This window comes from Gopherus flavomarginatus, chromosome 18 (genome assembly GCF_025201925.1).
Source record: "Gopherus flavomarginatus isolate rGopFla2 chromosome 18, rGopFla2.mat.asm, whole genome shotgun sequence".
In the NCBI taxonomy this organism is placed as follows: domain Eukaryota; kingdom Metazoa; phylum Chordata; order Testudines; family Testudinidae; genus Gopherus; species Gopherus flavomarginatus.
The window spans coordinates 2,657,542-2,684,412 of record NC_066634.1 but is presented as its reverse complement, the minus strand read 5'-3'; the positions used below and the strand labels follow the sequence as shown (position 1 = coordinate 2,684,412).

Genomic DNA, 26,871 nt, shown 5'->3' with positions numbered 1-26,871 from the left:
GATGCCGCTGTCTCCTGCTGTGGTTTCGGGCCCCGGCCCCATGGGTCTCGCCCTGCGGTGGAGGGGGAAGCACCAGCAGAGCTGTTGTTTTCACACTTTTATTTTTGTAGGGTCTGTGTTAATACACAGCTTGGTTCGACCCTTTGTTTGGTTTCTGCTGCTGTCTGTTCATGGCCGTTCCCGTCTTGCCAGGGTAGAGCTACCAGGGCTCCCCAGGTTGAGAGGGGGCGGGCCCCTAAGTTGTGGGTCCTAGCTCGAGAGTTAAAGATGCTGTTCTTTACGACTCTCCCAGGGCCGTGGAGAGAACCCTAGAGTCCTGGCTGCCAGCCTGGTGTCAGTTGGTGGCGGTTCGCTCTGTGCCGGGGGGTGATGGTGGGGCCGTGGCTCGGCTCAGTCCATCTGGCCTTGGGGTGGGAGGGGCACAGGTCCCAACACCTCCACCCACCCCACAGGCCCCCTAGAGCCGTGTCCATTCAGCTGGGGGCTCGCGGGGTCCTTTTGGCTTCCCAATGCGGAAGTTATAGCCTGAGGGAGGGAAAAACAATAATGATGAGGGGGGGCCTTTACCTTCCCCCCCACCCCTGGTCCAGACTCCCCAGATTCAAACTGCTGCTGGGTCCCAGGACTCCTGCGTCCCCTCCCCCTGGACTCTCCCCCATATCCCCAATCAGAGCTAGGGGCCTGCCTGCACTCCCCACCCTCCAATCCTGGAGGCTGCCCCCTACTGTACCCCTCCCCCCACACCCCTGTCCTACCGAGACCGTTGCCTGGGGAGGCGAGGGGGCTGCAGCCCCTTCCAGGGGAGGCATCCACGGCCTCGTAGCTGTCCGTAGACTCAAGGCGGGGGGAGCTGGAGGCTGGCGGAGAAGAAAACAATGAAGCCTCCCTGGCTCGTGTTAGGGCCGCCGCTGAGCTGCAGCCACCTCTGGGGTGGGACGGCTGGGGCGCAGCCACACACAACGCTGCACAGGGACGGCTCGGCCAGCGCAGAGCTGCAGCTGTGGCTGGGGAAGCTGTGGGCGCGAGGCCGTGATGAACGCCGCATGCACTTAGATTGCCAGGGTTTCCCATCCAGGTACCAAACTAGCCTCCCCCTGTAAGCTCCGGCCCTCCCCAGCCCCCCTGCACCCAACCCACTCACCCTTCTTCGGGGGAGATGCCACAAAACCCTGCAGATGAGATGGGGAAAAATGAGTGACAGGAGCTGGGAAGAGAACCCAGGAGTCCTGGCTCCCAGACCCCCTGCTCTAACCACCAGACCCCACTCCCCTCCCCGAGCTGGGAAGAGAACCCAGGAGTCCTGGCTCCCAGACCCCCGGGCTCTTACCACCAGACCCCACTCCCTTCCCGGGGGGGGGGAGAACCCAGGAGTCCTGGCTCCCAGATCCCCCGGCTCTAACCACCAGACCCCACTCCCTTCCCGGGGGGGGGGGGGGGAGAGAACCCAGGAGTCCTGGCTCCCACACCCCCTGCTCTAACCACCAGACCCCCACTCCCTTCCCGGGGGGGGGGGGGGGGAGAACCCAGGAGTCCTGGCTCCCAGCCCTGCTGCTCTGACCACCCGGCCCCACTCCCCTCCCAGAGTGGGGGAGGGAACCCTGGCATCCTGACTCCGAACCCTCACACACCCCCACACTGGCTTCCTCCGGCGCCCCCCTCTGGCTGGGCAGAGGGCTGCTGGCCCATGGGGCGGGGGCAGAACTCACCGGGGGTTTCATAGTGTGTAGCTGGGTCTTCCCGTGCCCAGGGCTGGGGCAGGGCGAAGGGGGGCCCTGGGGGCTGGCGTCACCTGGAGCAGAGAGAGGGGCAGGGATCAGAGCATGGCCCCCCTGGACCGCTGGGGTCCCACCTCCCCGGGTCAGAGCCACCCCTGGACTCTTGGGTCAGAGCCATGGCCCTGGACTCCTGGGTCCCGTCCCCCCCTCCAGATCAGACCTATGGTTCCTCCTGGCTCTGGATTCTGGGGTTCCACCCTGCCCCCCAAGATCAGATCTATGGTCCATCCTGGCCCCAGCCTCCTGCCTCCCTACCCACATCAGACCCCTGGTCCCGAACGCCTGGGTCCCCTTGCCGTACCTGCGCTGGTGGAGTAGGGGGTGTATTTGCAGCTGGGGCTGGGTGGCAGGCGTTTCACGGGGCTCCCAGGCAGGGAGTAGCTGGCCTGCAGACCCCCAAAGCCGCTGGGGTCGATGGGGGACCACTCGGGGCTGCCCCCGCCAGGCCTGGTCTCCTGGGAGGAGGCTGCCGCCGGCCCACCCCCCCGCCGGAACTTGTTCACCACCGCGTAGGTGTCACTCATCTTGGGGGGCAGGTCCGGGGTGGGTTCGGATGGCACCGAGATGCTCCTGGGGGGAGGGGAGGAAGGGGGGGTAGCACCACTGGCGACAGACATGCTCCACCCAAGGCCGAGCCAGGGAGAGAACCCAGGAGTCCGGCTCCCCTCCCCCGCCCGTCCTGTAACTAGTAGCCCTGGGGCTGGAGGGGGGGCAGGGGGCGCAGATACTCAGCACAGTCTATTTCTGGGAAACAAAGTAGCAAGCGAGCAGCCTGTCGGCTAATTGGAGGGGGGGAGGTTGGGGGGGTCAAAGCAGGGCATTGTGGGGGTTGGGGAGGGAAGTGCTCAGAGCCCCCTCCTGGGCTGCAGCTAACACCCAGTGGGGTGTTAACTCTGATCCCTAATGACTACCCATTTCCAGGCTACATTGGCAGCTGCTGCAGTATTAAGATGGTGGCTGCATCCCAGCTCTCCCCCGGTGGCGTTATGTGTGGCTGCTCCCCCTGCTGCCCCACCCCAGCGGTGGCTGCATCTGGCCGCTCACTCACCGTAAGACGCTGCTGTGTTTGTTGAGGGGCGCAGGGCGGCGCAGGGACACGGCGTCGTCGTACAGGGGCAGCTGGTTCTGCAGGGAGAGGAAGGGGTGAGCTGGGGAGGGGGGAGCCAGGGGTGGGGGAGAGACCTCCCAGCCTGGTGCTGACACCGGCTTTTCGTTTCCTCCCGCAGGAAGTGTGACAACGGGCTGCGGGTGCAGGGCCATTAACCCTGCCGGTGCCGGAGAGCGTGGCTGGGGGGAGGAACAGAGAGTGCCCCCCCACAGCCTCCACCCGGCCCCCCATCACTCCACACACCAGCCCCTCCCCAGATGCATCCATCCAGGTGGCCGGTCCCAGGGCAGGGACTGGCTGGCTCGGGGGGCAGGGAATGGGGCGTGGGGCCTGTCCCCTCCGGGGGGCGCCGGTTCCCATCGGCCCCAGGGCAGGGCCTGGCTGGCTCGGGGGGCAGGGAATGGGGTGTGGGGCCTGTCCCCTCCGGGGGGCGCCGGCTCCCATCAGCCCCAGGGCAGGGACTGGCTGGCTCGGGGGGGCAGGGAATGGGGTGTGGGGCTTGTCCCCTCCGGGGGGGGTGCCGGCTCCCATCGGCCCCAGGGCAGGGCCTGGCTGGCTCGGGGGGCAGGGAATGGGGGGTGGGGCCTGTCCCCTCTTGGGGGGTGCTGGCTCCCATCGGCCCCAGGGCAGGGACTGGCGGGCTCGGGGGGCGGGGAATGGGGTGTGGGGCCTGTCCCCTCTGGAGGGTGCCGGTTCCCATCGGCCCCAGGGCAGGGACTGGCGGGCTCAGGGGGGTAGGGAATGGGGTGTGGGGCCTGTCCCCTCTGGGGGGGTGCTGGCTCCCATCGGCCCCAGGGCAGGGCCTGGCGGGCTCGGGGGGCAGGGAATGGGGGCTGGGGCCTGTCCCCTCTGGGGGCGCCGGTTCCCATCGGCCCCAGGGCAGGGCCTGGCAGGCTTGGGGGGCAGGGAATGGGGGGTGGGGCCTGTCCCCTCCGGGGGGCGCCAGTTCCCATCAGCCCCAGGGCAGGGCCTGGCTGGCTCGGGGGGCAGGGAATGGGGCAGAGGCCTGTCCCCTCTGGGGGGTGCCGGTTCCCATCGGCCCCAGGGCAGGGACTGGCGGGCTCAGGGGGGTAGGGAATGGGGTGTGGGGCCTGTCCCCTCTGGGGGGCGCTGGTTCCCATCGGCCCCAGGGCAGGGCCTGGCGGGCTCGGGGGGCAGGGAATGGGGGGTGGGGCCTGTCCCCTCTTGGGGCACCGGTTCCCATCAGCCCCAGGGCAGGGCCTGGCTGGCTCAGGGGGGTAGGGAATGGGGTGTGGGGCCTGTCCCCTCCGGGGGGGGTGCTGGCTCCCATCGGCCCCAGGGCAGGGACTGGCGGGCTCAGGGGGCGGGGAATGGGGTGTGGGGCCTGTCCCCTCTGGAGGGTGCCGGTTCCCATCGGCCCCAGGGCAGGGACTGGCGGGCTCAGGGGGGTAGGGAATGGGGTGTGGGGCCTGTCCCCCCTGGGGGGGTACTGGCTCCCATCGGCCCCAGGGCAGGGCCTGGCGGGCTCGGGGGGCAGGGAATGGGGGGTGGGGCCTGTCCCCTCTGGGGGAGCCGGTTCCCATTGGCCCCAGGGCAGGGCCTGGCGGGCTCGGGGGGCAGGGAATGGGGCGTGGGGCCTGTCCCCTCTGGGGGGCGCCGGTTCCCATCGGCCCCAGGGCAGGGCCTGGCGGGCTCGGGGGGCAGGGAATGGGGCGTGGGGCCTGTCCCCTCTGGGGGGCGCCGGTTCCCATCGGCCCCAGGGCAGGGCCTGGCGGGCTCGGGGGGCAGGGAATGGGGGCTGGGGCCTGTCCCCTCTGGGGGGCGCCGGTTCCCATCGGCCCCAGGGCAGGGCCTGGCTGGCTCGGGGGGCAGGGAATGGGGGCTGGGGCCTGTCCCCTCTGGGGGAGCCGGTTCCCATCGGCCCCAGGGCAGGGCCTGGCTGGCTCGGGGGGCAGGGAATGGGGCGTGGGGCCTGTCCCCTCTGGGGGGCGCCGGTTCCCATCGGACCCAGGGCAGGGCCTGGCTGGCTCGGGGGGCAGGGAATGGGGCGTGGGGCCTGTCCCCTCTGGGGGGCGCCGGTTCCCATCGGACCCAGGGCAGGGCCTGGCTGGCTCGGGGGGCAGGGAATGGGGCGTGGGGCCTGTCCCCTCTGGGGGATCCGGTTCCCATCGGCCCCAGGGCAGGGCCTGGCTGGCTCGGGGGGCAGGGAATGGGGCGTGGGGCCTGTCTCCTCTGGGGGGCGCCGGTTCCCAAGCACTCTATGTTACCAGCTCGCCTATGAACCAAACTTGCAGGGTCTCAGCCCTCTGGGCTTCTTCCCTGTGGAGCCAGATGGGAGCTGGTGCCCCCCAGAGGGTCAGGCCCCATTCTCCCCCCGCACCCCCAGCACCCCCAGCAGAGATAATTCACAAGCCCTGAGCATGAGGCAGAAGCCAGGATGTGGGGCTGGGGTCCCGGGCCTCTCCCAGTCCTTTCCTGCTCCACCTTTCAGCCTTATGGGGGGAGGGATGGGGAAGGGAGGGGAACTAACCCCCCCCTTGCCAGTCCTGCCCCCTGCATGCCTCCTCGACTGCTCCAGACCCCCCTGCACTCCGGATCTCTTCCTGCCCAACTGCTCCAGCCTGCCCCCAGCCCTCCCCCACCAATTGCCCCTGCACCTCCCCCAAGTGCACCCACTGATTCACACTCTTCCCCCTGAGACCCTTCGGGCCCCCAGGATCCAGACCCCCCCCAGTACCGCACAGGCCGACGGAGCTGTTTACACCGGGGCTGAATCGAAAGGGGAAGGAAGGCGCATGGGACTTCCTCAAGTTGGGGGAGGGGCCCAGGGGGCTGGACCTGGGGGAAAATCAGGCTGTGGGGGGAGGAGAAATGGGGGGTGCTCAGAGATGGGGGGGATGAGGGCTAGATCGCAGGGTGGGATCATAACCGGGTTAGGGTTAGAGTGTCCCTGCACCCCCCACTGGAGGGGATGGGTCCTGCGGCGGGGTGTGTGTGTGTGTGTGTGTGTGTCCCTGTCCCTGTCCCTGCGCCCCTGCTGGAGGGGACAAGCCCTGGGCCGTGTGTGTCCCTGCGCCCCCCACTGGAGGGAACAGGCCCTGCAGTGTGTGTGTGTGTGTGTGTGTGTGTGTCCCTGCGCCTCCTGCTGGAGGGGACAAGCCCTGCACCTGCTCTGTATGTGTGTGTGTGTGTGTGTGTGTGTGTGTGTGTGTGTGTCCATCCCTGCGCCCCCTGATGGAGGGGACGGGCCCTGCACCCTCTGTGTGTATGTGTGTGTGTGTGTGTGTCTGTCTCCCTGCGCCCCTGCTGGAAGGGACAGACCCTGCACTGTGTATGTCCCTGCGCCCCCTGCTGGAGGGGACATGCCCTGCACTCTGTGTGTGTTTGTGTGTGTGTGTGTGTGTCCCTGCACCCCCTGCTGGAGGGGATGGGCCCTGCAGTGGGGGGTGGTGTGTGTGTGTGTGTCCCTGCGCCCCCTGCCGGAGGGGACGGGCCCTGCACCGTGTGTGTCCCTGCACCCCCTGCTGGAGGGGACGGGCCCTGCGTTCTGTGTGTGTGTGTGTGTGTGTCCTTGCGCCCCCTGCTGGAGGGGACGGGCCCTGCGCCGTCTGTGTCCCTGCGCCCCCTGCTGGAGGAGACGGGTCCTGCGCTGTGTGTCCCTGCCCCGGGGCCCTCTCACCTCCTTGAGGGTCTCGTACTTGGTGGTGGCCAGGGCTGAGCGGAACATCTCGGCCACGGCGTGGAACAGGAACTCGTACTGCTCCTGTCAGACAGAGGGGACACGGCCGTGTTAGGGGAGTGGGGGCTCCCAGCGTCCCCAGCCCCACCTCTCCCAGCAGGGGGCGCTGTGTGGGCGTCCGACGGAGGGGAAGCGGGTGGGACTCACCAGCGTCTGGACGGCCGACGGTCTCTGCTTTCTCATTGCTAGGACGATGTCGAAAATGCTGAAATTCGGGGGGATGCTCTGAAAAACAGGAGAAGACTCGCGAGTCTGGCAGGGGCAGCCATGGTTCGGACACACGCCCACGCCCACGGACACGCGCAGTACCTGTTGGAGGAGGAGGTGTCTCACGTGCTCCAAGATGCAGATCACTCCAGTCCGGCCACAGCCAGCGCTGCCAGGGGGGAGGGAGCGGGAAGGAAATGAGTGAAAAACAATTCCCCCACAGCCCCCCAATCAAATCCCTCTTGGAGGTGAAGGGGCCCTTCCCCACACACACTGCCTGTGGGCGTTAACTCTGAAACCTAATGGCTACGGCTACAATCTTGATGCATCGCTGGTGTACGTTCACTCTGAAACCTAATGACCAGAGTTAAGATTCAAATCCATCTTTGGTAGGTGTTCACTCTGAACCCTAATGACTGACAGTTAAATGGGGCATCCTGGGTGCTAACAGTGGGATGTTTACCCCAAACCGTAAGGCCTGTGTGAACAATGGAGTGTCATCACACTGAGTATTTGCCCTGGACTTTAATGATAGGTTTCAGCAGACACCATCCACCTAGATGGCTGGATTGTTCACTCTGAAGCCTAATGACTGGTGTTTCACTAAGGTCATGGTTTGGCTCAGCATGGCTGTTAGCTGTGAACCCTAATAATTATGTTTTTAAAAGGGGCTATAGCTCATCTCAACAAGGCCGTTAACTCTGAAGCCTAATGATTGTGTTTTAAATGGGGACATAGCTCATTTCAGTCTGATCATTACTTCTGAAATATAACAACTGGGGTTGAGATAGGGACACTTTGACATGGATCCTAAAACTCAAGGTTTAAATGAGGGTGTGTTGTGTTGAACCACGACTGTTAAGTTGGAACCCTAATGTTTGGTATTAAATGGGGACTTGATTCATTTTGACATCGATGTAAACTCTGGATGCTAATGATCATTGTTTGGGTGGGACTCTGTCCATCTCTGTGCGTTCACTCTGCACCCTACCGCTGGCCATTCAACGACTGCTCTGCGCCATTTCTGAGGTTGCAGAAAGGGGGCAGTGTTCATGGCAGAGGGAGGCAGTCAGGGGGTGGGGTTTGGTTTGTGGGAGGGGGTTCTTTGAGGGTGGGGCTTAATTTCTTCTAGCAGACCCAGGCTATGAAGACTGCTGTCTCTCTCCATCCTGGCTGAGGGGCTAATGGGGACCACTGGGCCCTCCCTCCACTCATCCCCTGCTGAGCCCCCCACCGCTCTGCCACAGCACAGTGCCCCCTACCTGCAGTGCACGCAGATGGGAGCTGAGTCGTCCCCCTGTTTCAATCGCACGTGCTCAATCATCTCCAGGAAATGGGTGTAATTGTCCGGGATCCCGCGGTCCGGCCAGGCCACGTACTGGAAATGGGTGAGGGGCCGCTCCTCCTGGGGAGGGAATTACTGGCATCGGCCCTGCTCCACATGCCATGGCGCCACCAGTGCCCACCCCTGCTGGGGAAGAGCACCCCTTCCCCAGCGCCCCACAGCACAGCGCCCCCCAGTGCCCACCCCTGCTGGGGGAGAGTGCCCCCTGCCCAGCCTCCCACCCCAGTCCCCACAGCAGAGCGCCCCCCAGTGCCCGCCCCTGCCAAGCGAGAGCACCCCCTGCCCAGCCCCCCACCCCACTCCCGCAGCACGATGCCCCCCCAGCTCACTGACGTTCTGGAAGCTGACGCTCAGCGTGCGGACTATCACGTCTGGATTCAGCTCCTGCTCCTTGATCTGAGAGACAGAGACAAGCCGAGCGGCAGACAGAGGCTTCAGGGGCTGCTGACATTGCAGGGTTATGAAACGCCTTTCATGTCTCTATACAGAAGCACAGCTGCAGCCACCTCTGGGTGAGGTGAGGAACAGCTGAGGAATAGCTGCATATAACGCTGCACAGGGACCGATCATCTGGAGCGGAGCTGCAGCCACCTCTGGGGTGGGGCAGCTGAGGAACAACCACACATAACACCACACAAGGAGGGCTTGCCCAGAGCTGAGATGCAGCCACCTCTGGGGCAGGATGGAGTTGCCCAGCAGCAGTTTGGGACAGGAAGTGAAGGGGAGTTTTGTCTCTCTCCTGGAGAGCCCCCCAGGCTTCCCCTGCAACTCCTCCTTGGTACCTGGACGATGGAGAAGGGCCCAATTTGCAGCAGTTCTTGCTTCAGTGGCCAGTAGCGTTCACACTTTTTCTAAGGAGGGAAAGTCAGTTCACGGAGAGTCCATGGGGGTCACCCCCCAGACTCTCTCCACAGCCAGGGGATGGGGGTGGGCACGGATTGGCCCCCACACTTACCTTCCCCATCTCCACCTCCCGACAGGCCATGGCAATTACCTGGAAGGAAGGAAGGGAATGAAACAGTTAGGAAAAGAATGCGAGAAGGAGCATGCTCCGAACAGTACCTGGCTGGGCTGGACTAGAGAACCCAGCATCCTGGGTCCCAGCACCCCACACACACAACCCACTAGACCCCACTCCTCTCCCAGAGCACGGGAGAGAACCCAGGAGTCCTAGTTCCCCTTGGCACCCCCCCCCCCCACACACACACAGAGTTCTTTGCAAACAGCTCTCACCTGAGCCCTGACAAACTCACAACAGCCGGCCCACGTCCTGCAGGGTCGTTACCCCCCCAAGAGTAATGGGGGGGGCGTTTCAGAAAGCCCCTAACTCCTCAAAATTCATCACCATGCAAGCGGGACTATTTCAGGAGGAACAGATTTAGCTGGGAGCCTGGCTCTCTGGCCTTGGGATAGCAGTTCATCTGCAGAAGACACCGGATCTTGGTCCATTTGAATCAGCAGCAGGACCCAGTTAAATTTCCGACCCTTTCCTGGCCTGTTCTGCTCCCAGGCTGTAGTTACACAAAGGTGTATCCAGGAGTGGGACAGCTCGTCAGGCACTGAGATGCAGCCACCTCTGAGGGGGGGTGGCTGGGGAACAGCCGCACATAACACCATGCAGGGATCGCTTTGTCCGGTGCTGAGATGCAGCCACCTCTGGGGCGGGGCTGCTGCGGACCAGCCGCGCAGCGCTAGCAGTATGGGACTGTCTTCATTTTGTAAGCTCAAAAACTCGTCTCTCTCCCCAGCAGAAGTTGGGCCAATAAAGGCTCTTGTCTCTCTCGTGCCAGGGAAGGAAATTTATCGATGAGCCGGAGCCGGAGTGACGCTCAGATAGTCTTGGGCAACTCATCGGCGAGGAAGAGGGACTAGCCGGCGGGCCAAAGAGCATAGCCATGTTTCGGAGACGCCCTCGGGTGGCCAGCCTGTCCTGGGAGAAGGTGATGGAAGATAATGTCGTTGGAGCATGTGAAGAGAAACAGCAGGTGTCATAAACAGAGAGTTACGGGTTAATGCCTCTTTTACCTGTAAAGGGTTAAGAAGCTCAGTAAACCTGGCTGACACCTGACCAGAGGACCAATAAGGGGACAAAATACTTTCAAATCTTGGTGGGGGGAAGTCTTTTGTTTGTGTTCTTTGTTTTGGGGGTTGTTCGCTCTTGGGATTAAGAGGGACCAGACGTCAATCCAGGCTCTCCAAATCTTTCTGAACCAGTCTCTCATGTTTCAAACTTGCAAGTAACAGCCAGGCAAGGCGTGTGAGTCTTATTTTTGTTTTCTCAACTTGTAAATGTTCCTTTTTGCTGAGAGGATTTTACCTCTGTTTGCTGTAACTTTGAACCTAAGGCTAGAGGGGGTTCCTCTGGGCTATATGAATCTGATTACCCTGTAAAGTATTTTCCATCCTGATTTTACAGAGATGATTTTTACCTTTCTTTCTTTAATTAAAAGCTTTCTTTTTAAGAACCTGATTGATTTTTCCTTGTTTTAAGATCCAAGCGGATTGGATCTGGACTCACCAGGAATTGGTGGGGGAAAGGAGGGGGGGATGGTTAAATTCTCCTTGTGTTAAGATCCAAGGGGATTGGATCTGGACTCACCAGGAATTGGTGGGGGAAAGGAGGGGGGGATGGTTAAATTCTCCTTGTGTTAAGATCCAAGGGGTTGGATCTGGACTCACCAGGAATTGGTGGGGGAAAGGAGGGGGGATGGTTAAATTCTCCTTGTGTTAAGATCCAAGGGGATTGGATCTGGACTCACCAGGAATTGGTGGGGGAAAGGAGGGGGGATGGTTAAATTCTCCTTGTGTTAGGATCCAAGGGGATTGGATCTGGACTCACCAGGAATTGGTGGGGGAAAGGAGGGGGGATGGTTAAATTCTCCTTGTGTTAAGATCCAAGGGGATTGGATCTGGACTCACCAGGAATTGGTGGGGGAAAGGAGCGGGGAATGGTTAAATTCTCCTTGTGTTAAGATCCAAGGGGATTGGATCTGGACTCACCAGGAATTGGTGGGGGAAAGGAGGGGGGGATGGTTAAATTCTCCTTGTGTTAGGATCCAAGGGGATTGGATCTGGACTCACCAGGAATTGGTGGGGGAAAGGAGCGGGGAATGGTTAAATTCTCCTTGTGTTAAGATCCAAGGGGATTGGATCTGGACTCACCAGGAATTGGTGGGGGAAAGGAGCGGGGAATGGTTAAATTCTCCTTGTGTTAGGATCCAAGGGGATTGGATCTGGACTCACCAGGAATTGGTGGGGGAAAGGAGCGGGGAATGGTTAAATTCTCCTTGTGTTAAGATCCAAGGGGATTGGATCTGGACTCACCAGGAATTGGTGGGGGAAAGGAGCGGGGAATGGTTAAATTCTCCTTGTGTTAAGATCCAAGGGGATTGGATCTGGACTCACCAGGAATTGGTGGGGGAAAGGAGGGGGGGATGGTTAAATTCTCCTTGTGTTAGGATCCAAGGGGATTGGATCTGGACTCACCAGGAATTGGTGGGGGAAAGGAGCGGGGAATGGTTAAATTCTCCTTGTGTTAAGATCCAAGGGGATTGGATCTGGACTCACCAGGAATTGGTGGGGGAAAGGAGCGGGGAATGGTTAAATTCTCCTTGTGTTAGGATCCAAGGGGATTGGATCTGGACTCACCAGGAATTGGTGGGGGAAAGGAGCGGGGAATGGTTAAATTCTCCTTGTGTTAAGATCCAAGGGGATTGGATCTGGACTCACCAGGAATTGGTGGGGGAAAGGAGCGGGGAATGGTTAAATTCTCCTTGTGTTAAGATCCAAGGGGTTGGATCGGTGTTCACCAGGAACTTGTGACAAAGCCTCTCAAGGCTGCCCAGGGAGAGGAAGGTTTTGGGGGGACCGGAAGTGTTCCAGACACTGAAATTTCTGGATGGTGGCAGTGTTACCAGATCTAAGCTAGTAATCAAGCTTAAAAGTGTCCATGCAGGTCCCCACATCTGTACCCTAAAGTTCAGAGTGGGAGAGGAACCTTGACAGCAGGAAACACAGAAGGTGCTCGCAGGATTTCAGGAGATGATTCAGCTTCAGCTCCAGGCCTGGCGTTCGGGCCCCGGCCAGTGAAACGGCGGCGCGGAATTCTGCTGTGAAAAGCCTCGTACGTCGGCTTCAACGCGGTCTTGATGGCTCGGATGGGATGAAAAGACGGAGGCCATCCTGATTCCACGCCCAGGAGGCCTCTGCATGGCTGCGAGCTTCCTAAAGTGCCGAGGCAGCACACGTGGGATCCTGGACCGGCATTGTAGGGAGACAAACGAGTGTGCGGGCAGTTACTGGTGAAAGTGATGCATAAAGCCACTTGTCACACAAGGCCACCCCGCGGGCCACGTGGCAAGTGTTATCCCTGCAGCTTCTGAGCCGTGCCAAGAGCTGCAAAGCGAAGCCCTTGGATTCTGCAAAAGCTGTGGGAAGTTAGAATCGACTTCAGAAGGTCATGTAGTCCAACCCCCTGCTCAAAGCAGGGCCACTCCCCACACAGATTTTTACCCCAGTTCCCTACATAGCCCCCTCAAGGATTGAACTCATAGCCCTGAGTTTAGCAGGCCAATGCTCAAACCACTGAGCTATCCCTCCCTCGTAGCATCTGTTCTATCACCAGCAAATTTCTGGGAGTGGGTGGCATCCACACAGGCACCTGTCCTGGTCCTGGCACGGGTCCTACTCTTCGCCAGCAGTCAGTGGGATGGAATTTGGGGCCTAGAGGCTGTCAGAAGAACACATCCTGGTCTTTCACCGATGTGACCGTGCAAATTCTGCCCAATGGGTATCTATGTACTTAGCGGAGAGGAACCAGCTCCGACTTGAAGGGTTCAATCGGGTAGACCCATCGAGCCCTGTAAATCCACAAATATCCGCCTCTGTGGATGTGGATTCCTGCACAAATTTTGTACCCGGGCAGGGCTCTAGAGATCTGGAGCACTCCCAAGTGTGGCGAGAAAAGCAAAGGACTTGGAGGTCTCCCAGGACCTAGCAGCGCTCAGCAGACAGGCTCTCTCACCCAGGGCTGCTGGGGGAGGCAAGTGGGGCAATTTGTCCCAGGCCCCACAGGGGCCCCCATGATAATATAGTATTCTATAGTATTGCAACTTTTTTTTATGGAAAGGGACCCCAAAATTGCTTTGTCCCAGGCCCCCTGAATCCTCTGGGTGGCCCTGCTCTCCCCTGTAACACACATGCCCAAACCAGAAAATCGTTCAGCCTTGGGCTCGGTCACCAAATGCCTCGCAGCCAGGAAGGCCCACCGGCGGGAAAGCAGCGCCGCCCCGTGGCTGAAAAATGAACCAGGTCACGACACCTCTGAGTATTCGCGGCGCAGGATTTGGCTGCGCAGACCCGTTCAGAAAACTCTGCTGAATGCAGAAAGATTTGGCCCGGAGCCACTGAATATCCTTGTGCAGGAAATGGCTGGTGACAGCAAAGGGGCAGGGGGGGAAGCACCCACACCAAATTCTGTGGCCCACCGGAAAAGACGAGGGGCAGGACCCTATGACATTAGATCGGCCCAGCTCCGTCGCTGGGGTCTGCGCAAGGAACGATGCGACAGATGCGCTCCGAAGCCAATCGGGAAAATCACTGGGGACAGACCTGTTCTGCTCCTTGGCCCATCCTGGAAATACACCTGATTCGGAGTGCTGCTTCTCCGCCCAGCTCCGAGGCCACGCTCCGTGACACCCAGATCCGGGGCCTCGAAGAAGCCAGCTGCGGACACGCGTGAGACGCGAGCTGACCTTGCAGAGGTGGGCTGAGAGGCTGCGATACGGTTTCCTGTATTGCTGGGCGCAGCAAGAAATCCGCTTAGAGAACATCCCCAGAGAAACGTGAGTGGCTAAAGAAACTTGCAGGAGGACAATCTACGGAGGGAATCCGGCCTCTCCGCAGGAAAGGTCACCGGCGCCGATCCCACGCCACCCGCGGGCTGGACCACACACAATGGAGAAGCAGCACCCACACGAGTATCCCTGGAGCCGATCCCCGGTGGCAGTGTGGAAATTGCAAACTGTGGATCCGTCTGGAGGCGCAAATCACAACACCAGAGGCGTGGAGAGGGCACATGGGTGCACACCACAGCCTGAAACTGCAAGGGGTACCCGGCACACATAGGAACTGTTAAATTACACCTGTCTGAACCACGTGCGGGGTATATCGTGTTTGTAGGGGGATAAACGGTACAATTCGCCTGTCTATACAATGTGCGGGATGTATCGTGTTTGTAGTGGAAAACATGCTTAAATTACGCCTGTCTTATTACTTATGTCTTATTTGATAGAAAACCTGCCCCGGCTGGTGAAGGAGAGATTTCATGCTCCACAGGGAGTCGGCCAAGCGGGGACTTATCGTTTAGAGGGAGCAGTTCACAGACAGCGTAAGAGCCTTTGAAGTGGGAGAAACCCTCGTTCTGGGTCAGTTTGCAGAGGAAATCCCCTCAGGACCGCGGGCTGTTTGGGGCGCACACTGCAGCTTTGGAGATACAGGATCTGGGACTGGGCTGGCCTGGCCCAGAGGAGCGTGCGTGGGTGGCTGAAAGGCCGGGGGTGTCAGGGCGCTGGCGCCCAGCTCCGGGACTGAGCAGGTGACTGCCAGGCCTGGGACCCCGAGGAGCATTACACTCACCTTCACCCCGTACTCCCAAATCATGCGCCAGAAATCCAGGACGGTGTGAGGCAGCGGCCCCTGGGTCGCGATGTAGCATCGCTTGTTATTTACCCCCTGACAGGAGACCAAGGGGAGAAATAAGTCACCCGCCACCTGTACGGCAGTGCCACCCACTGACACCCCCCCGCAGCACAGCACCCCCTGCTGAGCCCCCCGCCCATCCCCCGCTGAGCCCCCCATCCACTTCCTGCAACCCAGCGTCCCCTGCTGAGCCCCCCACCCATTCCCCGCTGAGCACCCTGTCCGCGCTCTGCTGAGCCCCCCATCTGCCCCCTGCAGCCCATTGCCCCGAGGCCCTGTCCACCCCCTGCCGCCCAGTGCCCCCCTGCTGAGCTCCTGCCCACCCCCTGCAGCCCAGCACCCCCTGCTGAGCCCCCATCCTGCCCCCCTGAGCCCCCACCCACCCTCTGCAGCCCAGCACCCCCTGCTGAGCCCCCATCCTGCCCCCCTGAGCCCCCACCCACCCTCTGCAGTCCAGCACCCCCTGCTGAGCCCTCTGCTGAGCCCCCCCATCTGCCCCCTGCAGCCCATCGCCCCCTGAGGCCCCGCCCCCCTTGCTGCCCGGTGCCCCTCTGCTGAGCCCCCGCCCACCCCCTGCAGCCTAGCGCCCCCCGCTGAGCCCCCACCCTGCCCCCTGCTGAGCCCCCATCCCCCTGCAGCCCAGCACCCCCTGATGAATTCCTTGCCCACCCCCTGCAGCCCAGCGCCCCCCGCTGAGCCCCCACCCCACCCCCTGCTGAGCCCCCATCCCCCTGCAGCCCAGCACCCCCTGATGAATTCCTTGCCCACCCCCTGCAGCCCAGCGCCCCCCGCTGAGCCCCCATCCCCCTGCAGCCCAGTGCCCCCCGCTGAGCCCCCGCCCCACCCCCTGCTGAGCCCCCATTCCCCCCTGCAGCCTAGTACCCCCTGCTGAGCCCCCATTCCCCCCTGCAGCCCAGTGCCCCCTGCTGAATCCCCTGTGCACCCCCTGCAGCACGGCGCCCCCTAGTGCTGCACTGGGTTGGGGGGGCAGCACTGGTGTGAGGGGAGAGCGCCCCCTGCTGCGGAGGGAGAAGGTTACCTGGATGAAGCTGGCATTGATATAGTCCGTCTGCCCTTCGTCCGTGCAGAGATTCAGAATGACCCGGGTCTGATCATCTGCCGGGGAGAGAGGGAGGGATCGACAGATTCAGACTGGGAATAAGGCCCCAGTTGTGACCGATGAGAGGAATTATCCATGGGGCCAGTTCCCCAAGGGGTGCAGCAGAGTCGTTTTCTCTGCCTGTTTTTACATCAAGCTGGGCTGTTCTTCTAAAAGTTCTGATGCAGGAATTATTTTGGGGCCGTTCTCTGGCCTGTGGGATACAGGGGGGTGAGACGAGATGCTCACAATGGTCCCTTCTGGCCTGGGAATCTGTGAATCCCAGCCCTGAGATGCGGCCACCTCTGGGATGGGGCAGTTGAGGGAAAACAGCCATGCATAATGCTCCCCAGGAACAGCTTGCCTGGAGCTGAGATGCAGCCAGCTCGAGATAACATCGGGGGGGCAACTCCTCTGGTGCTGAGATAGTAATAATTGGAGATATACCAATCTCCTAGAACTGGAAGGGACCTCGAAAGGTCATTGAGTCCAGCCCCCTGCCTTCACTAGCAGGACCAAGTACTGATTTTTGCCCCAGATCCCTAAGAGGCCCCCTCAAGGATTGAACTCACAACCCTGAGTGTAGCAGGCCAATGCTCAAACCACTGAGCTATCCCTCTCCCCAGAGATGCAGCCAGCTCTGGGGTGGGGCAGCTGAGGGAACAGCTGCACATAACACTGCACTTTCCAGTGCCAGCACCCCCCTCCCACACTCACACGGCAGGATGTCTTTATACCGATTCTTTTTTATGTTCTCTTTCCTGCCCCCGGCCTCCGCGGAGAACCCCTGTTGCTGCCGGAAGGCGCTGGCTTGGGCCTTGATGTCCTGGGTGGAGAGAGAGGACAGGAGGGGGATTAGGAGGCCGTGGAGAAGACAGGGTTAAACAGAGACACTGAGAGAGCACCCTGGCAGCCGATAGCTCTGTGATCCCTGCAGCTTATGCCCTGACTCCCTAATACTCAAATATACAGCACCCCATTCCCTGTGACTGCAGCCCCTTTTCCCACCTCAGACTTCCCAGCACCCCCAGACTCCAAAGGTAAGAGCCCCGGGGGGATGACTAGCCCGGCACTGAGATGCAGCCACCTCTGGGGGGGGGGGGAAGCTGGGGAAACAGCTGCACATAACGTGGCACAGAGAGTGCTCGCAGGGGGATGATCATCCCTGAGCACTTGAGTCAGATTCATTTTGGGAACAGACTGGTTCTGACCTCACCAGTAGCGGAGCAGCCTGTCCTGCCAGCTCTGGGCCCCAGCGTGAGCACACCCACGCCCATCCTGGAACGGGCAGGAGAAAACAACCCCACCCCTGCCATGGAACAACCCTCCAGGGGGAGTTAAACCATGCAGGAGTCGCTTCCAGAATGAGAGCCAGGACTCCTGGGTTCTCTCCCTGGCTCTGGGACAGGAGTGGGGGTCTAGGGGTTACAGCGGGGAGTGCTCGGAGTCAGGACTCCTGGGTTCGCTCTCTGGCACTGGGGGCGGGGGTAGTGGTTAGAGCAGGTGGGGCTGGGAACCAGGACTCCTGGGTTCTCTCCCCAGCTCTGGAAGGAGAGTGGGGTCTAGTGGTTAGAGCACGGGGGGGGGTGGGAGGTAGGAATGGCAGGCCCAGTGGGGTGGGGTCTAGGGGGCACTAGCTCCCTTCAGCCCCAGGGCGGAGGACTGGCTGGGGTGGTTCTGTCTCCTAAGGCTGGAGCAAAGGGGGTAGCAGGAGACAGCAGGTTCTGCAGCTTCTCAGCAGATAAAAGTTTCTTTCGTTAAGGGTCAGGGCAGGTCACAAAGGGTGGGGCAGGGGAAGAGGAAGAACAGGCCTGCGGAGGAGAAATCCTGGATCTGAGCGGCCCGGGCAGCTTTCTGCTTTTCAGTGACGGATTTGGCTACATCTCAAAGTTTTTGGTTATTCATTGCCTAGGTTTGGTTTTTAAATTTCCAGAAGGACAGAGGGAAAGAAAGCCCCAGAGGGGGAAGATCTGGAGCGGAGAAGCTCCCGCGGCTTCCGAACTCTCTGGCCGACGGAGATTTTTCACCACCACAATTTTTTGGGTAGTTTCCTCCTGTGTGTCCCGACGGCTGGAGGCAAAAGGGAGAAAACCGGGAGGTGGCAGCTTGTCGGCCAGTGGATCCCCCGCTCTGTACCCTGTGGGGGACGGTGCGAGGTGCAGAGCTCTGGATGGAGGGCGCAGGGGGGAAATGTTACCCACGTAGGGTGCGGGGAGACAGGGGATCAGGGGAGGGAATTTGACCAGCAGCCCCCAGCTCAGTTCTCTGCTCCGGGAACTGCAAAGCTTCCCGGGCAAAGAAACTCACCGTCAGCGGCCAGGACAGAGATTGCAAAAAGCAATCCCGGTGCCCGGCCCGACTGCCAGGGGCTAACAACCCCTGCCCGGCACCCCCCAGTGCCAGGCCCGACCGCCAGGGGCGAACACCCCCTGCCCAGCCACCCCAGCATGGCACCCCCAGCACCCAGCCCCTGCCCAGCCCCCTCTGCCCGGCACCCCCCCAGTGCTGGGCCCGACCGCCAGGGGTGAACACCCCCTGCCCAGCCACCCCAGCATGGCACCCCCAGCACCTAGCCCCTGCCCAGCCCCCTCTGCCCGGCACCCCCCAGTGCTGGGCCCGACCGCCAGGGGTGAACACCCCCTGCCCAGCCACCCCAGCATGGCACCCCCAGCACCTAGCCCCTGCCCAGCCCCCTCTGCCCGGCACCCCCCAGTGCTGGGCCCGACTGCCAGGGGCTAACACCCCCTGCCCGGCACCCCCCAGTGCCGGGCCCGACCGCCAGGGGCGAACACCCCCTGCCCAGCCCCCCCAGCATGGCACCCCCCAGCGCCCAGCCCCTGCCCAGCCCCCCCAGCACGGCACCCCCCAGTGCCCAGCCCTGACTGACAGGAGAGAGCACCCCCTGCCCAGCCCCCCACAGCACGGTACCCCCGAGTGCCGGGCCCGACCGCCAAGAGAGAGCACTCCCTACCCAGCATGGCACCCCCCCAGTGCCCGGCCCTGACTGACAGGAGAGAGCACCCCCTGCCCAGCCCCCCCCAGCACGGCACCCCCGAGTGCCAGGCCCGACCGCCAGGGGAGAGCACTCCCTGCCCAGCCCCCCCCCCAGCATGGCACCCCCCAGCGCCCGGCCCTGACTGACAGGAGAGAGAGCCCCCTGCAGAGCCTCACACCTCACTCCCCATGGCATGGCACCCCCTAGAGAGGCCCATTTCCTCGCACTGTTGCATTCGCTTTCAGGATCCATGTTTTCAGTTCCCAGGACTGCCTACCCCCATGGGGCAGCTTCTGCTTTTCACTTCAGCTCTGCTGCATGGGGCTGGTGAGCAGCCCCTGTGCTGAGCAAAGGAGCAGAGCCTGCCAGCCATCCTGTGCAGCGTTATGCGCGGATGTTCCCCAGCTGCCCTTCCCCAGAGGTGGTTGCATCTCAGCACCAGGTGAGCCATCCTGTGCGGCGTTATGTGCAGCTGTTCCCCAGCTGCCCCTCCCCAGAGATGGCTGCATCCGAGCGCTGGTAAAGCCATCCCGATCTCTAGACCCAGTACAGTGGAATGAAAACAGCTGTACGTAAGTCTGGAATATGAGATGGGGATTTAATAAAGGGAGTGGCTGGCTCAGGGGGTGGGAAGTGGGGTACAGGGCCTTTCCCCACTAGGGGGCGCCAGCTCCTGTCGCCCCCCCTCCGCCCCCCCCCCCCCCGCAAGCCTGGCCCCAGCCCGGAGGTAGCTGGGATTTGTTTTGGGCTACATTTATATAGGAAATCAGTATCTGAAGCCAGACGAGAGACAAGAGAACAAAGTCCCTTCTGGAAAATTCATTTCCGTGTCAGAGAGGAGGATGGGCCAGCGCGAAGCTGCACAGAATTAACTCTCCACACCCAACTCACTCCCAGCACGACTCTGGAAAGCCACAGGGGAAACCGAGGCACCAAGTTGAGGCAGGACCTGGCCAAGGTGACACTAAGGCCTGGTCCACACTACGCTGTTAAACCGATTTTAACAGCGTTAAATCGATTTAATGCTGCACCCGTCCACACTACACTGCTCTTTATATCGATTTAAAGGGCTCTTTAAATCGATTTATGTACTACAAAACGAGAGGAGTAACGTTAAAATCGATATTACTATATCGATTTAGGGTTAGTGTGGACGCAAATCGACATTATTGGCCTCATTCTTTTACAGTAGCTACCCACAGTGCACCGCTCCAGAAATCGACGCTAGCCTCGGACCACGGATGCACACCACCGAATTAATGTGCCTAGTGTGGATGCGCACAATCGACTTTATAATATCTGTTTTATAAAATCGGTTTAAGCTAATTCGAATTTATCCTGTAGTGTAGACGTACCCTGAGAGAACCCAGGAATCCTGGCTCCCAGCCCCACCCTGATCTAATCCACTACACCCCACACCTCTCCCAGAGCTGAGGATGGAACCCAGGAGTCCTGGTTCTTAGTTCTAGCCTATAAAAAGAACCTTCTGCTGTTTTATACTGTGACAACCAGTGATGTTTGCTGCTCCCCAGAAATAGCTGCATCTCAGTGCCAGGCAAGCCCCCCCATCTGGCTGCGCCATCCCAGAGGTGGTTGCATCTCAGCACTGGGAGAGCCATCCCACTGTGGTGTGATGTGCAGTAGTTGCCCAGCTGCCCTGCCCCAGATGTGGCTGCATTTCAGCACTGAGAGCAAGCAATGTGGTTTGTAACTCAGGGAGTGGTGTTATAAGGAGGGCTTTGGGATGTACAGTCACTGGGAAGCGTTTACGGATAGACGACTGTTTGCTCAGGATGGACTTCATCTCAGCAAGGAGGGAAATAGAATTCTAGGATGGAGGCTCGCCGACCTCATCAAGAGGGCTTTAAACTAGGAAGTTGGGGGAGATGGTTGGGAGATGTTCGGGAGATCTCCACGCCGGAATATAACCTGGAGAGGGAAGTAAACAAAGTGAGCGGGGATACCCTTGCGGCCCCAAGATTTGATCCAAGGAGGAACAGTGGAGTAGAAACCAGAGTAACAGGTGATGCTGGTGGTAGAAAGTTTGTGCACGACGGGGGAAAGAATGTCACTGACGCCAAACACCGAAAATTAAAAGGTCTGTACAGTAATGCGAGGAGCCTAGGTAACAAGATGGAGGAACTGGAGTTACTAGTGCAGGAAGTGAAGCCGGATATTATAGGGATTACCGAAACCTGGTGGAATAGTACTCATGACTGGAGCACGGGTATTGAAGGCTATGTGCTGTTTAGAAAAGACAGGAAGAAAGGCAAAGGTGGTGGAGTAGCCTTGTACATCAATGATGAAATTAAATGTAGCGAAATAAGAAGCGATGGAATGGATAAGACAGAGTCTGTCTGGGCAAAAATCACACTGGGTAAAAAAGCAACTAGAGCTTCCCCTGAGATAGTGCTTGGGGTGTGCTACAGACCACCGGGATCGGATTGGGATATGGATAGAGACCTCTTTAATGTCTTTAATGAAGTAAACACAAAGGGGAAATGTGTGATTATGGGGGACTTCAACTTCCCGGATATAGACTGGAGGACGAGTTCTTGCAAGAATAATAGGGGTCAGATTTTTCTGGATGTGATAGCGGATGGATTTCTTCATCAAGTAGTTGAAGCACCTACGAGAGGGGATGCCATTTTAGACTTGCTGTTGGTGAGCAGTGAGGACCTCGTAGAAGAAATGGTGGTAGGGGACAACCTTGGTTCGAGTGATCATGAGCTGATTCAGTTCAAACTAGATGGAAGGATAAACAAATGTAGATCTGCGATTAGGGTTTTTGACTTCTCGAGGGCTAATTTTAAAGAGTTAAGGAAATTAGTTAGGGAAGTGGATTGGATGGAGGAATTAGTGGATTTAAATGTGGAGGAGGCCTGGAATTACTTTAAGTCACAGCTGCGGAGACTGTCGGAAGCCTGCATCCCGAGAAAGGGGAAAAAAACCATGGGCAGGAGTTGTAGGCCAAACTGGATGAGCAAGCAACTCAGAGAGGGGATTAGACAAAAGCAGAAAGCTTACAGGGAGTGGAAGGAAGGCAGGATCAGTAAGGAAAGCTACCTTGGTGAGGTCAGAACATGTAGGGATAAAGTGAGGAAGGCTAAAAGCCACATTGAACTGGAACTTGCAAAGGGAATCAAAACCAATAGTAAAAGGTTCTACAGCCACATAAATAAGAAGAAAACAAAGAAAGAAGAAGTGGGGCCGCTATACACTGAGGATGGAATGGAGGTTAAGGATAACCTAGGCATGGCCCAACATCTAAACAAGTACTTTGCCTCAGTTTTTAATAAGACTAGTGAGGAACCTTGCGATGATGGAGGGATGATAAACGGGAATGTGGATATGGAAGTGGATATTACCGCAACTGAGGTAGAGGCCGTACTTGAACAGCTCGATGGGTCGAAGTCGGAGGGCCCGGACAATCTCCATCCGAGGATATTAAAGGAACTGGCGCGTGAAATTGCGAGCCCGTTAGCGAGAATTTTTAAGCAATCGATAAACTCGGGGGTTGTGCCATATGACTGGAGGATTGCTAATGTAGTTCCTATTTTTAAGAAAGGGAATAAGAGTGATCCGGGTAATTATAGGCCTGTTAGCTTGACGTCTGTAGTACGTAAGGTCTTGGAAAAAATTTTAAGGGAGAAAGTAGTTAAGGACATAGAGGTCAATGGTAATTGTGACGCATTGCAACATGGATTTACTAAAGGTAGATCATGCCAAGCCAATCTGATCTCCTTCTTTGAGAAGGTGACGGATTACTTAGATAAAGGAAATGCGGTAGATATAATTTACCTCGATTTCAGTAAGGCGTTTGACACGGTTCCACATGGGGAACTGTTAGTTAAATTGGAAAAGATGGGGATGAATATGAAAGTTGTAAGGTGGATAAGGAACTGGTTAAAGGGGAGACTCCAGAGGGTCGTACTGAAAGGTGAACTGTCGGACTGGAAGGAGGTCACCAGTGGAGTCCCTCAAGGATCGGTTTTGGGACCGATCTTATTTAACCTTTTTATTACTGACCTTGGCACAAAGAGCGGGAATGTGCTACTAAAGTTTGTGGATGACACAAAGCTGGGGGGTATTGCTAACACGGAGAAGGACAGGGATACTATTCAGGAAGATCTGAACCACCTTGTAAACTGGAGTAATAGAAATAGGATGAAATACAATAGTGAAAAGTGCAAGGTCATGCACTTAGGGATTAATAATAAGAATTTTGGATATACGTTGGGGGCGCATCAGTTGGAAGCGACGGAGGAGGAGAAGGACCTTAGGGTACTGGTTGATAGCAGGATGACTATGAGCCGCCAATGTGATACGGCTGTTAAAAAAGCAAATGCGATTTTGGGATGCATCAGGCGGGGTATTTCCTGCAAGGATAAGGAGGTGTTAGTACCGTTATATAAGGCGTTGGTGAGACCCCATCTGGAATACTGTGTGCAGTTCTGGTGTCCCATGTTCAAGAAGGATGAATTCAAACTGGAACAGGTTCAGAGACGGGCTACAAGGATGATCCGAGGAATGGAAAAACTGCCTTATGAAAGGAGACTCAAAGAGCTTGGCTTGTTTAGCCTGGCCAAAAGAAGGCTGAGGGGGGATATGCTCGCTCTATATAAATATATCAAGGGGGTAAACGTTAGGGAGGGAGAGGAATTATTTAAGTTTAGTGCTAATGTAGACACGAGGACGAATGGGTATAAACTGGATATTAGGAAGTTTAGACTTGAAATTAGACGAAGGTTTCTGACCATTAGGGGAGTGAAGTTCTGGAATAGCCTTCCGAGGGAAGTAGTGGGGGCAAAAGACTTTCCTGTCTTTAAGACAAAGCTTGATAAGTATATGGAGGGGATGTTATGATAGGATCGTTAATTTGGGCAATTGATCTTGAATTACCACCAGACAGGTCTGCTCAATGGTCTGCGGGGAGATGTTGGATGGGATGGGTACTGAGTTGCTGCAGAGAATTCCTTCTTGGGTGCTAGCTGGTGACTCTTGCCCACATGCTCAGGGTTTAGCTGATCGCCATATTTGGGGTCGGGAAGGAATTTTCCTCCAGGGCGGATTGGCAGGTGCCCTGGAGGTTTTTTGCCTTCCCCTGCAGCGTGGGGCACGGGTCACTTGCTGATGGTTTCTCTGCAGCTTGAGGTCTTCAAACCATTTTTGAGGATTTCAATAACTTGGTCCTGGGATAGGGGTTGTTATAAAATTGGATGGGTGGGGTTCTGTGGCCTGCCTTGTGCAGGAGGTCAGACTAGATGATCAGATTGGTCCCTTCTGACCTATGAGTCTATGAGTCTATGAGGAAGCTGCCGTTTTAGGAGGGGTTATTTCATGCACTATCTGTGCTATGCCACAAGCCACAGTGATAAGGGGGAAATTTGCATTTGGTGCCTGCTCAACACAGGGTCTCTTTGAACCAGCATCAGGGACCAGTGGAGGTGAATTTCTGGCTTTTTCTATTTCCAGGCTGCGGTTATGCAAAGGAGTAGCTGGGAGTGTGATTGGAAAAGCTCGCCCGGTGCTGAGATGCAGCCACCTCTGGGGTGGGGCAGAGAGAAACAGCCGCATATAATGCCGCACAGGGACAGCTCGCCCGGCACTGAGATGCAGCCCCCTCTGGGGTGGGGCAGCTGGGGAACAGCCCCAGAGTGTTATCAGAAGGGTCTGTCCTTATTGAATCTCCCACTTCACTTCTCTTCTGGGTTCTCTCCCCAGCTCTAGGAGGAGAGGGGGTCTAGTGGTTAGAGCAGCGGAGGGGGGACTGGGAGAAGTGAAACAGGAAGGGAAAGTGAATGTGTTTGGGTTTCCCAGTCAATTTCACTTCAGTTTAATGACCCAATTGCTAGTAACACAAACCACAGAATATTCTTTATTCTGAGATTTTACTTCAGACTGAATCAATCGCTCAGACCGAGCGGCTGATTTCCACTGGATTCCCGAGCCCTTGATCGGCTAGATGCGGTGGTTCCTTGCCCAGGGCTGAGCTGCAGCCACTTCTGGGGCGAGGCAGCCGGGGAACAGCCGCATCGTGACACAACAAATGTTCGCAGGAGGAAGCAATGGGAAATGTAGCGGTTGGAAAGCAGCCACCTGCTGGGATTGGGCTGGGGTCACCCCAAGATGGAGGGGAAATGTAATGACCTGAAGGGGCACAGGTTGTCCGTTTCCTTGGAAAGGCAGGTCCAAATTAATAGCACCCACTAACGATTTCAGGCCAGCACTGACTGCCAGGGGAGAGCACCTCCTGCCCAGCCCCCTACTTCCCACAGCCCGGTGCCCCCCAGCGCCCCGCCCTGACAGCTCCGTGCCCCCTGCCCAGCAGCACGGCACCCCCTTGCCCCATGCCCAGCCCTGCCTGCCAGGAGGCTCTGCTGCATGTTGTAGAGATCGATGCCCAGGGCCCACAAAGGTGCTGGTGGTGCAGGAAGCCTGCAGGCAAAGCTGGAGCAGCTATTAGCTGGATTTCACCATTTCTCGGCTCTGCCTTGCCCCGGGCCTGACAACCTGCCCTGCTCCAGGCAGCAGGGGGGACACAGGCAGCCACCCGCCAAGGGACCCGGAACCTGAGATTTCCAGTAGCGTCTCATAGGGTCAGCCCAAGGCGCCCAGCCCCCCAGTCCCTGGCTCTAACCACTAGCCCCACTCACCTCCCAGACCTGGGGAGAGAACCCAGGAGTCCTGACTCCCAGCCTCGCTCTCCACTCCCTTCCCAGACCTGGGGAGAGAACCCAGGAGTCCTGACTCCCAGCCTCGCTCTCCACTCCCTTCTCAGACCTGGGGAGAGAACCCAGGAGTCCTGACTCCCAGCCCCCCCTGCTCTAACCCATTACTCCTCACTCCCCTCCCAGAGCTGGGGAGAGAACCCAGGAGTCCTGGCTCGCAGCCCTGCCCTCCATTCCCCTCCCAGAACCAGGGAGCGGACCCAGGCGTCCGGGCTCCCTACAGCTCTGACTCTTGCTGGCCGGCAGGTGACTAATTAACTCTCTCTAGGGCAGCAGCAATGGAAAGTTAAACCCAGGCAAGCCTCAGATTAATGATTAGAGAAAAACTCGCACTGGAGCCGGAGACGAGCGGAGGGTGGCAGGACACCTGGGTCCTCTGCGCAGCTCCGGGAGGGCAGTGTGGGGGTCCAGTGCGTTACAGCAGGGGTGGGTGGGACTCGGAGCCAGGACTCCTGGGTTCTCTCCCCATCTCCGGGAGGGGAGAGGGGACTCCTGGGTGAGAGCAAGGGAGCGGGGCTGGGAGCCAGAACGCCTGGGTTCTCTCCCTGGCTCTGGGAGGGGAGGTGGGTCTGGTGGGTTAGAGCTGGGAGCCAGGACTCCTGGGTTCTCTCCCCGGCTCTGGGAGGGGAGGTGGGTCTGGTGGGTTATAGCTGGGAGCCAGGACTCCTGGGTTCTCTCCCCGGCTCTGGGAGGGGAGTGGGGGGTAATGGGTTAGAGCGGGGGGGCTGGGAGCCAGGACGCCTGGGTTCTCTCCCTGGCTCTGGGAGGGGAGGTGGGTCTGGTGGGTTAGAGCTGGGAGCCAGGACTCCTGGGTTCTCTCCCCGGCTCTGGGAGGGGAGTGGGGGGTAATGGGTTAGAGCGAGGGGGCTGGGAGCCAGGACGCCTGGGTTCTCTCCCAGCTGGAGGGCGGGATTCCCCGGGGATCCGGGCTGGCGCGGTGTCTCGGCTCCCGCCGCGGCCCGGCCTCACCTGGAACTCCTGGCCCAGCCGGGCCGGGCCGGGCTCGGCGCCCAGGAACGCCCGCAGCGTCTGGTCCAGGCGGCTCATGCTGCCGAGCTGCTGCCCCGCGGCCGGAGCGAGGGGCAGGACGGAGCGGACTGAAGAGGAAGTTGAGGTCCCCGCCCCCCCCCGGGGCCGGTTGGGCGAGTCCAGACCTGAGCCTGGCGGGCCGCCAGCCAGGGGAGCGCGGCTGCCTGGCTGGGAGAACCCGGG

General features: G+C 59.1%; 1 protein-coding gene across 3 annotated transcripts; it reads right to left on the bottom strand.

Moving 5' to 3' along the window:
- Positions 1 to 84: 84 nt before the first annotated feature.
- On the bottom strand, positions 85 to 26,734 carry PTPN18 (protein tyrosine phosphatase non-receptor type 18). 3 transcript variants are annotated; one of them, XM_050928106.1, is made up of 17 exons: positions 26,629 to 26,734; positions 16,651 to 16,759; positions 15,874 to 15,950; positions 14,772 to 14,867; positions 9,091 to 9,129; positions 8,918 to 8,986; positions 8,469 to 8,531; positions 8,053 to 8,195; positions 6,893 to 6,959; positions 6,731 to 6,808; positions 6,524 to 6,607; positions 2,824 to 2,900; positions 2,077 to 2,345; positions 1,707 to 1,789; positions 1,142 to 1,169; positions 756 to 857; positions 85 to 525 (listed from the first exon to the last, which is right to left on the bottom strand). In XM_050928106.1, exons 1-17 carry the CDS (start codon positions 26,704 to 26,706, stop codon positions 458 to 460), a joined length of 1,530 nt encoding a protein of 509 aa, XP_050784063.1. In that variant the 5' UTR covers positions 26,707 to 26,734; the 3' UTR covers positions 85 to 457. The 3 variants fall into 3 exon arrangements, with proteins under 3 accessions (XP_050784063.1, XP_050784062.1, XP_050784064.1); XM_050928105.1 differs by lacking the exon at positions 1,142 to 1,169; XM_050928107.1 differs by lacking the exons at positions 1,142 to 1,169; positions 26,629 to 26,734 and having other exon boundaries at positions 16,671 to 16,685.
- Between the last annotated feature and the right edge of the window lie 137 nt (positions 26,735 to 26,871).

Excerpts from the sequence above, each read along its gene's own strand:
- PTPN18 (XM_050928105.1), bottom strand. The coding sequence starts at position 26,706 with ATGAGCCGCCTGGACCAGACGCTGCGGGCGTTCCTGGGCGCCGAGCCC. Across the intron at positions 8,196-8,468 it reads TGAGCGTCAGCTTCCAGAAC|GAGGAGCGGCCCCTCACCCA; the intron begins GTCAGTGAGCTG and ends TTCCCTCCCCAG. Across the intron at positions 1,790-2,076 it reads CCCCTACTCCACCAGCGCAG|GTGACGCCAGCCCCCAGGGC; the intron begins GTACGGCAAGGG and ends TCTCTGCTCCAG.